The 14,684-nt window shown below is 41.6% G+C and overlaps 1 protein-coding gene across 1 annotated transcript in view; it reads left to right on the forward strand.

The window, feature by feature from the left end:
- Positions 1 to 7,231: 7,231 nt before the first annotated feature.
- The window catches only part of LOC114625729 (histone-lysine N-methyltransferase SETMAR), a 12,030-nt gene continuing 4,577 nt past the window's right edge, over positions 7,232 to 14,684 (forward strand). Inside the window, exon 1 of the mRNA XM_028773111.1 lies at positions 7,232 to 7,429. Coding sequence (XP_028628944.1) covers positions 7,271 to 7,429 — 159 coding nt within the window. The 5' untranslated portion in view covers positions 7,232 to 7,270. The remainder of the gene's footprint in view (positions 7,430 to 14,684) is intronic.

The following is a 14,684-nucleotide window of genomic DNA, read 5'->3' on the forward strand; positions in this document are numbered from 1 at the left end:
GTTCTTTCTTCCCCCTTCCCCCATCACAGTCCCTTTTCGCTTTCCAAATATCTGTGGTTGCTCCAGATGATATACTCACATCTGAAGATTCTGAGCTAAGATCCACAAATTAGGGAAAACATACATCCCTTGTCTTTCTGGGCCTGAGTTCCCTGCCTTCAGTTTAATATTTTCCAGTTCCATCCACTCACCCACAAAGTTCATGGTTTCATTCTTCTTTTCAGCTGAATAGTATTCCATAGTGTACAAGGGCCACATTTCCATTGTCCATCAGTCAGTCAATGGAGGACATTTAGGCTGCATCCATTTGCTGGCTTTTGTGAACAGAGCAACAACACACAATGGCTGAACCGGTATCTATGGAGTAGGATGTGAACACCTTTGGGCATACACAGGAACGGTATAGCCAGGTCATATGGTAGATTTATTTTTAACTTTTTGATCATTTTCTGCATGTGTTTCCAGTGTAGCTACACCAGTTTACAATCCAGTCAACAGAGGATGACAGCTCTTTCTTTCCCCACCTCTTCTCCATCACTCGTTGTCAGTTTTCTTGCTCGTAGCCATCCTGACAGAGGTAAGATGAGTCTTGGCGTGACTTTCATAAGGACACTGAGCAGGTTTTGAGACATTTCTTAGCCACTTTTATTTCTTCTTTTGAGAATTCTCTGTTCAGATCCATAGTCCATTTTTAATTGGGCCACTTATTTTCTTGACTCTTGTCTTGAGTTCTTTACGTACTCTGGATGTTAATCCTCTTTCAGATGTATAACTGGCAAAAATTCTGTCCCGCTAGGCGGGCTTCTTTTTCACTCACTTGATTGTTTTCTCTGCTATACGGGAGCTTTGATGCTTTATAAGATCCAGCTTCAGTTTCTGGGTAAATAGAGTCTACTATGTATAAAGACCTTTCCTACAGCCACATTTTACAGTAGACTGTAGAGGCAGAGGGTGTTCTATAAGTTGCCAAAGGGAAAAAAGGAATCAGTAGTCCTACTCAGCTATGATGCTTATCCACAGCCCTGTTGCAGTATGGCAATAAATCCCCAAGGGCACAATAGTAGCACTTGTATCTGGAAGCTAACTAATAGCCATCTAATTGGATGTAAGGCCCACTCAACAGGAAGGGATTCATGCCTGGTACTATAAATACAGCCAACTACCTGCAGCTAGTGAGGCTATGGACCCTACAGGAGAAACTCCTGGTAACACTTTCCCGAATCAACATAATCTCTAAGTCCATTCTTAATACTAATTTTTATTTCTACAGCATGTATGTAGCTCTCGCCCTCATCGAAGAAGCTTCTTTTTGCAGCAGACAGAGGCTATTACAGAAAGGCCCAAGTGGTCAAAACGCAGAGAACTGGCCACAGAGTGCCCACACTTCATAGAGACACATACAGTATAACTCCTCCAACCCAAGGCTTGGGGAACATGGCAAAAGAGCAACTAGAGAAATTGTAGGAGCCAGAAAACCAGGACATCTGCTGTGATATTACGTCTTCTAAAAATGACAGGAAAGTCACACCCAGGAAGTATCTCAACATATAGCTGCCCAATCAAGAACTTAATAACAACAAAATCAGTTGACATGCCAAGGTGAATAGGATGGTTCTATCCCTGGATAAAGAGCAGTTAATCAATTAATGACTACCCTAATAGGGAGGCTCAGTCTTCCCTAGAGATGAGCCCCCAATTGGTTATCTAACATCGAATAGTCAGTCCTAAAAGCATATACATACAAGCAATGCTCAAGGCCTGAGCAGATTGCACTTAACTATTCATTAATTTACATATGTAGGTGTGTGTGTAGCAATAATAATTAAAGAAAAAAAGGGCATAAAATGAAGAGAGAGTCAGGGAGATGTGGAGGAGTGACAGAGAGGAGAGGGAACGGAGGAAGCAATGTACACAGAGTACACACACAGGATTTTGTTTTATTTACAAAAGGCATAAGATTCCTGGTTCAGAGAAAAATTACATCACTCATAACTACAATACCCAAAGGATCAGCATGTGCCTGCTTGCCCAGGTCCCAGTTGACAGAGAACCAGATGATGTTTGCTCGGTGTATGGTTATGCAATAGGTAAGGTAGGCCACAGTGAGAAAATACAAGCCTCACGGGGAGACAGCATATTCAGTGTGGTGATCAACAAACAGACCTACGATTTGCTCTAGAGGGAGGCAACAGGCTTATCTTCCAAGACTCTATGCTAGATAATTTGAAATATAGGGACTTGGTGCCACTGCCTGGATACTATGCAAAAATGAATGTCTCATCACATTAAAAACTGGAAAGCTATCATGTAATTAATATAATAAAAATAACTACTACATTCCTTGTGCCAAACATCAAACATTTGTTTTAATATTTAATTGGCATAAAACAGCCTGTAATGTGAAGAAGAAACAAAAAAGAGGGATGAACTCTGAGTTTTAGTACCCAGTACCACATGAAACAGGTATATGATGCTTATAAACCTAGCACTCAGCAGGTAGAGGCAAGAGGGGCAGAAGTTCAAGACCAACCATGGCTGTATAGTGACTTCAAGGTCATCCCAGGATACATGGGACCCTGTCTAAAAACAGGATGCCTACCATAAATACATATCGTGATGGCATGGTTTGGGGGCACTACAGTCTGAGGCTTAGGAAGGCCATTGGATTAAGAATGTGTGGAGAAGCCATCTCCTTAGTCCTCCTCAATTGGTAAATAAATCAGAAAGTAGAGACCCACCTACTTAGAGCAGTGATGCTGACTTCAATACAGTACCACACTGAGACATTGAAAATGAGGCAGACTGTCTCCTTTAAACATTTCCTAAAAGAAAGGATGTCTTAAGAGCCACTTTAGTCAAGTTAGTCTTAACAGGACTGCCCAGGAAGTGATTCCATTTGTGAACATGGAATGTATGATGGATGGTGTATGACTTCAAACCAAATATGATCACGAATGTGTGTGCCTTTGTATGTGGTGAGTTTTTCTAGCATTACTATGCATGTTTTCCTTATAAGATCCCCATGCCTCTTATTCTTGGGAAGACACCACTTTGGGAATTGCCTTGCTGCCAGTAATGAACCTTGCCATTTACAAATGCCAGAGCAAGCTGGCAAGTTACCAGAGTAGAAAACATGCTAAGGCTCTTTCTGGACAAGAATCTTCAACTGTAAGGGCTCCCCTCAGAGCATCTGTTGAAATCATTTTATAAGCACTCATAAATATGAGCTTACATGTTTAATGGATTTTTATATAGCTAGAGCTAAATTAACACAAAGAGGCCAAACTTTAATGAACACCCATCTTCGCTTTGAAATCTATGTGGAGAAGTGTCTGGCTGTGCACTTTACACTAGACCAGAGGATCCCATTAAATACTGACAGACCCTTTAGAAAAACAAATTTTATTTGTATACCATAAGGTCTGAGAAATTATGAAAAGGTTTACCATCTAGAACATGAAGTGAAAAATAAAAATATGTAACCATAAGTTCATACCATGCTTTTCAAGGTCAAGCTGTAAGTAAGATCAAGTCCATCTTCAGAACCCTAATGCTTGAATTCACCTAATACTGAATGCATTCATGTCTATCATGAGTGAAATGAATTGCTTTTTGATGATATTTCAGGTTAATAAATTCATAGCTTCCTTTTACCTCTCCACCTTTATATCATAGTATATCATTATTACACACTATCTAGAATTCAATCCCAAATAGTACAGCTAATGTGCTCACTGCAATTAATATTTATAGGTTTTGTTGTCTTATCAACAAAAAAAGTAACATATTACATTAAACCAAACTGAAAGGATAAAATGGGACAATACAAAAGATGGTTTACTCTGCTGAAAACATTTAATATCTTTCTAACCACAAGGGCATAAAAACACCATCATGATTTTGTAAAATACAATTCTCAAGTTATTCTAATTATTTGCTGTATTTTTCTTTGTGACCCACATGCTGTACATTATAACATAAAAATTTTAATTGCTAAAAGACATGGTTTTCTGTCTAATTGATATTACTCTTTTTTAATCTTCTTTTTTTATTGCTTTTGTTTGTTTTATAATTGGATTTTACATTGTAGCCTAGGTTAGACTCAAACATGGGGCTATCTTCCAGTCTTAAAAGACATCTCGATCTTATTAACAAGAATCCTTGTCCTTACATTTGAGCCATCTTCTACGAAGATGAAAACAATCACAGACAACTCTGTGGCCTACTTAAGAGATAGCCTCAAGCCCTATCCCCACAGGATAATGCATATTCGGCATCTCTGTGGGTGGCTATGGCCCCTATGCTATAAATTACTTGGAGTGTGGCCAGTGATTGTACTGTGAGGCTGAACACTAAGATGACTCTAAAAAAAGCTGAAACCCACGATGATGAGTATTCCAGTGACCATGCAATGGGTACCATGTAAAACCTAATTACAAAATTCTAGGGTCTCATTTCTTCCTTGGTCTATTAAAGTCACTTTTTAAACTGTGCTATTCTCTATATCCCCAGTCGTTCTTACTGTCAATGCTACAGTTTGAGGGCAGGTTTCTAATTATTTTTATTGCTGCTTAAAACTAGAACTAAGTAAGAGGCAATGAAAATAAAGACTATTTTGAAGGTAGAACCAAGACTACACACAACTAAGTCCGTATTATGCGGGCCTGGGGAATGGGTGGGATGTTAGGAAACTCTTCTGCTTGCTGCTTGGATGCTCTGTTAGATTACCAGTAAACCAAAGCTTGCAGAAGAGTACATCAACTCCACTCATTTTAAGCTTGAGGAGCCTATAAGTTGGAAAGTCAAAGCATCCTATATTCATAACTGAAGTAGAGAAGAAACTAAGGGCTAGAGACTGTCACCCTAGTCCTTTATGTCTGAAGCCATATTGGCAGGGAAAGGTCATGCACTTGTCCTGAAGGCTGAAGGAGGAGGATCCATTAAACCTACACACTGAGTACCAGCCTTGGCAAAATATCAAGATCCTATATCAAAATACTGATAACTTCTGGATCCTGGTTGTCTAGTTAATGTTTCTATTGCTGCCACAAAACCCCATGACTAAAGGGTAAGTTATGGAAGAAAGGGTTTATTTGGATTACCTATCCTTGTTGCTGTTCATCACGGAAGTCAGGACAGGAACTGAAACAGGGCAGGAACCTGGAGGCAGAGCTGATGTAGAAGTCATGACAGAGTACCAGTTACTAACTTGCTTCCCATGGCTTGCTCAGCCTGCTTTCTTCTAGAACCCAGGACTTCCAGCCTAGGGATGGCACCACCTACAACTGGCTGGGTCCTCCCCCATTGATCACTAAGAAACTGTCTTACAGCCAGATCTTATAGAGGTATTTTCTCAATTGCATTTTCCTCCTTTCAGATAACTCTAGTTTATGTGTCAAGTTGACACAGGACCAGCCAGCACACCAGGAAAGTTGAAAAAGGAGGGAAAGAACCCATAGAGAATCCTGAATGATACCCACATTTTAGAGAGGGGGCCAGGAGAATGAAAAAAGTACACTGTTAAATACACATCACAGGAGATTAAGTGACTGGGGAGAATGGTGAGTGGATAAAACACTTGCTACACAGGGTGAGGACCAGGGTTCAAATCCAGGAACCAAAGTAAATGACCAGCAGGTGTGGTAGCTGCCTGCAATCCCCAGCATGCCAGGAGCAGAGGAGGCTATTCCCACCTCTACTGCACAGGCTAGGTAGCTAGATTAGCCTGGAATCCAAAGCTCTGGGTTCAGAAAAGAATCCTGCCTCAACAAATAAAGTGGTGATCAAGGAAACACCCAGTATCAACTTTGGTCTTCTACATACAGCTTTCACACATTCCACATGTCTGCACACATGCACATACACATATGCACACATGTACAGCCACAAACATGTTACACACACACACACACACACACACACTGCTTTGTACCACATTTCTACACTAGACCACAACAGAGCAGAAAATAAACCAAGATAGAATCACTTATCACCAAGCCGAAACTAACCTGTTTATCTAACCTTTTGCAGAAATAAAGAATTAAAGAGATAACAGACAAATATCCCAGGATAATAAAATTCCTCTGCTTTAATCTTAGCACACAAACATTACTCTGGTGCTAAGCAATCATTTATGTTCCTACTGTTCCGTATTCCTGCCCATGCCTTACAGGGATAGAGTAGCTCTGAAAGGACGAGTCTTCTTTTGTTTATTGCTTCTGCTTTTCCATCCCTTCTGTTCCTAAATAACCAACGTTATACTCAACGTTATACTCAACGTTATGGAACTGTAACAATTCCAGAAACTAGAGTAATTTGGTGACTTTCATAGATAACTCAGGAATAGTGTACCTGCAAGCACATATGAGCTACTCATCAACTACTCCCTTCTTCCTCTGAAACCTGTAAGAAGAAATGCCTGCTCTGCTATGTACGCCCTTTGTCTGCCTGTCTGTCTGTCTGTCTGCCTGTGGCATCAATGTCTCTTCTAATAAATCTCTTATAAGGACAATCTATTTCAGTGTTCCTTTTGAGCCTCCAACCTTTCAGTCAACAAGATTGGATATCATATGGGACCCTGTTATCACAGAAAGCAGTGGGGATAGAAAATTAGAAGAAGAGGAGGAGGAGGAAGGAGGGAGGAGAGAGAGGGGGTATGGGGAGGAGATGGAGAAAATGGAGGAAGAAGAAGAAGCAAGACAAGAAATAATGGGGAGATTTGGCAATGTTAACATATTCCACCAGACACAGGATATCTGGGGTGATCAGAGACTCTACTCACGACGGGCTTTTGTTCTGTTTTGGTTTGTATGATTGAACAAGAAGGTGAGCTTACAAGGAGAGGACCCTATCAAAACAAATTCTGCTACCAGTCATCCAACTTCTCCACGGGTTCTAGATCTTTATATACTCTGGGCTGTATTTTCTCCCTCAGCTTAGGCAGTATATTTCTAAACATCTATTAGACCCTCAAGAAACTAAACAAACGACCATGCTCCTCAAGGTTCCGCAGAAAAACTAAAACATTTCAAGTTCTCCAAATGTTGTACCTTTTGTGGTCCTGTAATTATCAGCTATGTGTCTGACTTAAAACAGTGAGATTCAGAGGAAAAGCACCCCAACAATGCTGAGGGAGGTATCTCCCTCACCTGCCACTGGTAGGAGGGAAAACTACAACTCCCATGAGAAAGTGGGGCCGCGGAATCCACAACTCCCAGCATCCTCCCGGAGACCCAAGATGGGCAGGCTAGTAGGCGAAGTGAGGCCATAAATGTCTGCGGAAGCTCTGAAGAAGCTTTCTTTCGAGATAGCAGCATCTGAGGAGGAATCTGCGGCCCCGATAGAACAACAAGATGTGGCATGCGGTCTGGAGAACTTGCCTGTCAGCTTGTGGCCTTTGGGGGCGGGGCCCAGGCCCAAACCTTTCCAGGTAGAGGCGGGACTAAGTGGCTGAAAGGGTTGGGGGTGGTGCCCTCTTCTTTGGGGGCGTAGCTAGAGGGCTGATCACAGACCTTAGGGGCGGTGCTAAAGGTCTGTTCCTGTTTTCCCCCGGAGGCGGGGCCAGTGCCCTTCCTATGGGGGCGGAGCTAGAGGCGGCTCACAGAACTTAGGGGCGGTGCTAAAGGGCTAGTCTATTTCCCTTCTCTCCCTAGGCGGGGCCAGCGCTGTTCAGGACTAGGCTAGAAGGTTGTGCGTGGCTCCTCAGGGGCTGGCTACAGGGCTCTTCTTAATTTCCCCCAAGCGGAGCCTGCACCCTTCAATGTTGGGGCGGAGATAGAGGCCTGCCCACAGCCTCTATAGAAGGAACCAGAGAGCTGCTCATATCTTGAGTAGTTGAGACCAACGCCCTTGTAGGAGCGGGTCTAAAGGGGAGTGGGGGTGGGAGATGGGGAGGGGGGTATTGCACACTTCACTGCAGAGCAGAATTCCAGGGCTGCTCACTGCCCCAGGGGGCGCTAGGGCTCCTTTCTTAAAAAGCCGAAAAAGAGAGACACATAGCTCCCCCACGTGGTAGTAATTGTCAAATTGGCTGTAACAACAGGCTTATTTTTTTTCCCTGATATTTTTAAAGTATTAGCACATGGGGTATCTAGTTTTACTATGGCGTTTTAAAAATGTTCATTAGCAAATGTTAATTATACGTAATAATGGGTATCGTAGTGTGTTTTGATGATATTTACCACCACCACCCTCTCTGGTCCCTCTCCCTCTCCCAGTAATCCTTCATCTTCCTAGCTAGTTCCCCCTTTATCTTTCATCTAGCTCGTGTGTGTGTGTGTGTGTGTGTGTGTGTGTGTGTGTGTGTGTGTGACAGAGCCAGTGAATTTTATCAAGGTTGTTTACTGAAACTGCAGTCTTCTTGATTTTTTGTTTATTATTTATTCTTTGAGACTCCCATACAATATGTTTGCCATTCTTTTCCCTCCCCCAACTCCTCACAGATCCTTGTCGACCTCGCAGTCCACCCATTCATGTTCTTTCTCTCTCTAGGGGGAAAATGCTGTCTTGAGAGGAACGTTCTTAAATGGACAGAATTTAATATTTTTCTATGAACCTGTAATAAGACCTTAACAAGGATTTTAGATTATACTGTCCATAAAATGGCGGTCCCCCAAAGTGTGTGTGTCAGAGGTGTGACTTTTTAGAAAGAGCTTTTTCCTCTCTCTGGCTTGTACTCAGAACTTAGTGAGGGATCAGAGCAAACCAGTTTCCTGACTGGTCTTGGCTATCTGACATGTAAGAAAGGCCTGGTTATGAATCTCGGCCTGGAGTCAAACTTAGCTGAGGTCTCCTCCATGCTTTGAGGTCTTGGGCACATATAAATTAGCTTCTTCAACCCTTTGATGCCATAGAGTTTAAGTCATAGTCCCTTGCTTCACAGCTGCTTTGGGAATTACTGTTTCTAGTTCTCTGTAAGAATTCAATAAATGCCCACTACTGCTACTACCTCAGAGCCCTGCTCCAACCTTCAACCCCTTAGACTGTGGCCTAAGTTGCTTATAAAGTAGGAAAAGACCAAAGATGCTGGCAGAAGAGCACCCCTTTGGATGTCAGACTTAGAGGATGACTTAAGCATCTTAGCTACTCCACAGAGCCTTGAGCTTGTTGTTTTCAGAGTGAAAATAATTTAAAACTGTATAGTTTTCCCCCATCCAGTATGAGAACAAATTAGGGTTGCTCTTCCTCCTTTCTAGGGTTTGTGAGCATCAAGTGGGGTAATAAATTCTATAGCAGATTTCAAAACACAAAGCAGGATTTTAATGTGAGAAACAGTACCCTCTCATGTATGTTTTGTAGCCAACAATACACGTGTGCATTTGCATCGACAGTTTATTGTTAATAACACAAGTAGATAATATTCTATGTACCAATGAGTCCTTAAGGCTTGGTCAAGATCAAACATTGCAGGATGTCTGCTAAGACCACCTATGTTTTTTCTTTATTCACCAAATAGTTGAGTGTCTATAATATACCAGGCAGTGTATTAGGTGAGACCTAGAAGATGACATCATGTGGTTGAAGAAGACAGAATTTGGTTGCTTTTGTTTTAAGCTAGAAGTATCTAACATGAAAGAAAAAGATTGTTCTCTTCTTAAGTAACTTCAATAAATACTCGCTAAGAACTAAAAGTATACCAAGTGATGAGTTGGGATGCAGAGACTAGGAAAGCATGCTCCCTCCCCTCACTAACAGTGTGATGATCCCACACTGGATTTTAACTCTTTGTGATACGGAATGAAGTGTGTGTGTGTGTGTGTGTGTGTGTGTGTGTGACTTTAAAAAAAATTCAGTCTTAAATTATATTTTTCTTTGCTGTCTCCTCTAAGGATTATCTATAAAAACAGTTGGCCTAATGCAGTCTCTTAAATTAGCCTACTTTACTTTATGTACAAAAATAACTAAGAATAACTTAATTAGCCAGACACTTGCCTGTAATCTCAGCACACTGGATGTGGAAACAGGAGAGTTGTGAATGTAAGAGCCAACCTAAGCTACATAGCAAGACCCTGTCTCCAAAGCCAGTTGCTGAGAAGGTAGCTTAATGACGAGGTGCTTTATGCTCAAGTTCCTGGGTTTGCTCTCCTGCGGCATCAAGAAGTTAAAAGATTCTATTTAAGTTTCTTATTTAGAATCCTTACAGTCTGTAAACTCATTACAGTCATTACTGTCCATAAACTCAGGGGATTTGATGTACTAATCAGTTTCCAAATTAAAATAGGTCTCTATTTTTTAACGGAGTGAGGGAGGGGAGAAAAAGTGCCATATGATTGAGTCTTAGGCCAACTGTTGAGGGGCACACATGAAAGTCAGGAGAGCAAAACTGTTGGGAAAAGATTCCTGGTGTCGTAAAATGAGATAAAGAAAGTAAAGGTAAGTCAGCCAGGCAGTTTTACCTTTTGCAGAAGGCCCACACCAGCTGAGCAGGTTCACCACAGAGGGCCCGAGTTCAGTTATCTAAGTCTCACTCCATTGGCAGCCCAACCTCACAATCTGACATGATTGGCTAGCTCATAATGGGGGGGGAGGGGATGGCTGCTATGGAGAGTTGAGTTCCAAGAATCTCTACTATCCAAGCTTTGGCAAAATGGACGTATTTACAAGAGTTTCACAACAGGGAAGAGTTCATAGAATATTGGCATTTTGGGAGACTAGCTACCTCTGAGAGAAAAGACTGTTCCTTGGAAAAGATAATCCACATGCTTAAAGACAAGTCTCAAAGCTGCCCAGGCTGTCTAGTGGTACCAGTGATGTAGGATGCGTGTGTGTTATGGATACTGAGGATGCAATGTAGAATCATACATGTGCTACACAAATGCTCCATCACTGATCTCCACGCCCAGCTCACCTTCAGCTCATTTTTCCCCATTATATTCCACAGACATAAAAGGAATCTTACAAAAAGTCAAACTAGCTTACTTATGCAGACCCTGGCTCATGGGCTCACACAACCATTAAGGCATGAAAAACTCAAGGCAAAAATAATTTTATGTCTGCTTTGCTCTGGGGTGCCATATCAAGAGAAAAGGGCACACTGAAATGTTCAGATTAGAAGCCAGCATAGCCTAACATCCTCAGGGTTGAAAGCCAAGGAGAAAATAAACTAATTGGTTTTCTTGAGCCAAGTCAGGTCTAATCATTTGTCAGGTCCCTCAGATCAACTTCAAACGTTATTTTTAAGATCTCAATTGGGCCTTGACCAGAATTATCTGGCTCACGGTCTCCTAATAGCTGCTAGAAGCAAAACTTACAACATGGGAGGGCACGTACAAGGATTCCTGTAGCTGGATTTTGAACACACCCAAAAAAGGAAGAAAGGAAGGAAGAAAGGAAGGAAGGAAGGTTGGTCCTCACAGTACTTCCTTAAGTATCCCTAGGATTCAGGAAACTTCCTTAAGATCCATCCTTATGTTTAAAGTCCTAGTACCATACAAACTTGCACTTGAGTTTCTGGGGCTCTGATACAGAATATTAATCAGAACAGTCCCAACTTACAGTTGAAGGTTATCAGGAGCTGCAGTGAAGCAATCAAGACAAACCGGATATCTGCTGTGTGCCCATAACTACATATTAGAAGGACACTTAATGACACACCCCAGAACTCATGCTTTTCCTTCAGACACATTAGTCTGAAAGATGACACCTACCTGTTTAACACAACCCATTGTTAAGGCCGGTTCATGCTAGCCAAGTTCAGAGAAAGATGGAATCATCATGACCAAGAAGAGTCAAGACAGAGTGTTTATCTTTCAACACGCTGTATGCTGTTCCTACTTCAGCTTCCTAGACAAGCACTACTAATAAATTCTTTCTCTCTTAAAGTTTTTGTGGTAAAAAGAAGATTGGAATCTCTACTCAGGCTTTGGTTTATCAGGCATATTTCCCACTGATCGTGTTGCATTCGTTTAAAACGCTTGCATATGACAGTGCCAGACTGGTAAATGTTCCTTTCTTGTCCTTCATGTTTTTCTGCTGATACCGAATCCCACTATCTGTGTATGACCATTAGTGAGGCAGTCTTTGTTGGTAAGTGAAGGAAGGCTAAGCAGGGCCAGCTCTCATTCCCTCCTCTCAAAATGACTAAGTCACCAAGGATGGGAAAGAAATTTATAGACAGGGTTTTTGTTTGGATGTTTACAACTAGGAAGTTTAGCTCCAGAACCTTTTTTTTTTTTTTGACTACCTACTGCAATGCCTGTTTAATTTTTCCTAAATGTACATGCCAGCCCCAATTGTAATTATTTAGATTCTCTTATATTTTCCTTTATCAGTGAGATAGATTGATTAGATAGGTAGTAAATGAAAGGTAATATTTTTATAGCAAGCGCCACACCCTGAGTAACATTATCTCTCTAGGAGTTTGTGAAGACCACCCCCAATATGAGTATTTTCCTTGTCATAATTGTTCATCTAAAACTTACCAAATCCTTTACAAGAGTCACCGTGGTGATGTGAGCCGGGCTCACATTTTGTATGTGTCTCCAGAACAATCCACGTTCTGCACTGAGAAGCCCCCATGGCTTGGCCCTGTGTTCGTGGCCACAGTTGGGAGATTTTTTGCCTGAACTGCTGCAGAGTTTGTTAATCTCAGTTGGAAACCTCCTTGTTCCTTTACATCCCTGACTACATTTTCTAGCTGATTCCTACCACCACTTCCAGCTTTCGCCCTACCTTTAATAGCCAGGACTTCCTTGATAACATAAAAGATCCCTAAAACTGGCTCAAGCAAAGGAGGGGCGGTGGAAATTGCCTCACATAATGCAAATGTCCAGAAGTGGCTACCATAGGCCTGTCTGAACCAAGACTCTAATGATATCTAGTAATGTCTCAAAACTACACTCCCTGTTTGTAGGATAAAAGGTCCGAGCCCACTTCAGGGTTTCAAACCCCACCAATCCCTGAGCTTGAAAGCTTACCAATCTCTGAGCTCAAAAACTCACCAGTCTCTGAACTCAAAAACCCACCAGTCCCTGAGCTTGAAAACCCACTGATCCCCAAGCCTGAACACCCACCAATCCCTGAGTTCAAAACCCCTGCACTTGTCTTGAAATCCCACCAGTCCCCATCCTGGAGAACTCTACCCTGCGAGAAGCACTATATATAACCTGCCTTCTGCTCAGTTCCCTGCTCTTCTCTCCAAGCAGAAGACTCTCTTATGTCTCTCCCAATAAATCTCTTGTGTGACGTTTCTTATGCGGTGTGACTTTGGGCTCCCTACTGCCAAGATACCTTTCCCTTCAGAGCTATAACATATATAGGAGAAAGCTCTCCCCTTAGAGTTATAATGCTATTCAAACATCTACTTCCCTTTCCAGTGTTTGCCTAAATAGGAGGCCTTATCTAAACTGTAAACTTAATACTGAGCATTCCATGGAGGGGTCCTTCTACCTTCTTTGTATCAGTAATCCCAGATTTGTATTCCTTTGTCCTGGCTTAGGTAGTGTGTCTGTTCACAAACCAAATACTTCCTGGTTCTCTTTAGTTGTTCTTGTTCTCAGGGCTGTTGGTTTTGAGGTGGGATCTCTTATAACCTAGGTTAATCAGGAACTCTCTGAGGCAAAGGACAACCTTGAACTTCTATTCCCCTTCCTTCCATATACGGAATTCTGGGAACAACAAACCTATGTGCCTCCCCTGGGGTTTATGTGGTACTGGGGATAGAACCTGTGGCCTCCTATATGCTAAGGTAGCACTCTACCAACTGAGCTATACTCCCAATCCAAAACAAACACTTGAAAAGAGTTAGTGATACTCTATTTAGTCGGGTCAGCTTCTGGAACCATTTGAAACCCTCATCCAACCCGGAGTCAAGAGTGGAGAGACTTCTGGGAGGGGCTGGGTTGAAAGCAGGTATGCTATAACCAAAGCCCTGGTCTGTCCTTGGTGTCCTGTAGGCACAAGCAGCCTTCAGGTTTAAGAATCCTTGTGGATAAATTTAGTCCACAGCTTTGTATCAGGAGGTAGGGTACAAACAGACACTGGAAAGTGTTACAAGCTGGATCCATTTCAACTAAGACAAAGTGGCTCCTCCTGGTTTGTAACTGATTTCCTAGCATCACAGTTTAACAGTTTCTGAACATAAACATAGGAATAAAATGTCTGATTATCAATGACCTCAAATTATCTCTGAAAAGATAAAGTACTTTTTCATTATAAAGTTAAATCTTTGAAAAGATGGATGATCGCATAAGAATATATTAAATTAGGCATGTTTTTTAAAAGGTTTGGGGGTTTCGGTTTTGGTTCTGGTGATAGGAAAGCTTCAACCTAGAGCCTTTTGCATGCTAGGCAAACTCTACCACTGAATTACCTCCATACCTCAAAAATCATTCCTCATTATAGTTACTTTTTAAATCAGTAAAATACTTTTCTTAGAATTTTTAATAACCTTTCAGGGAGGAGAAATATGAAGATAAAAAGTTAGTAATTTATAATCACCACTAGTCAATGATTACATTTACTTAAACATATATATTTATTTATTCTGGACTAGTAAAATTTCTCAGTGGGTAGAGACACTTGCTGCCAAACTGAAAAATTACCTAGCAGTCTGTATCGTCTTTTGAAAGATACCTGAAGCTCATCTGGAATTTGCTGCCATTTGTAAACCAAGTGTAAGGAATTTCAAATTGTCAGACATCTCTCTCTCTCTCTCTCTCTCTCTCTCTCTCTCTCTCTCTCTCTCT

This window comes from Grammomys surdaster, unplaced genomic scaffold (assembly GCF_004785775.1).
Source record: "Grammomys surdaster isolate TR1022 unplaced genomic scaffold, NIH_TR_1.0 220, whole genome shotgun sequence".
NCBI lineage: Eukaryota > Metazoa > Chordata > Mammalia > Rodentia > Muridae > Grammomys > Grammomys surdaster.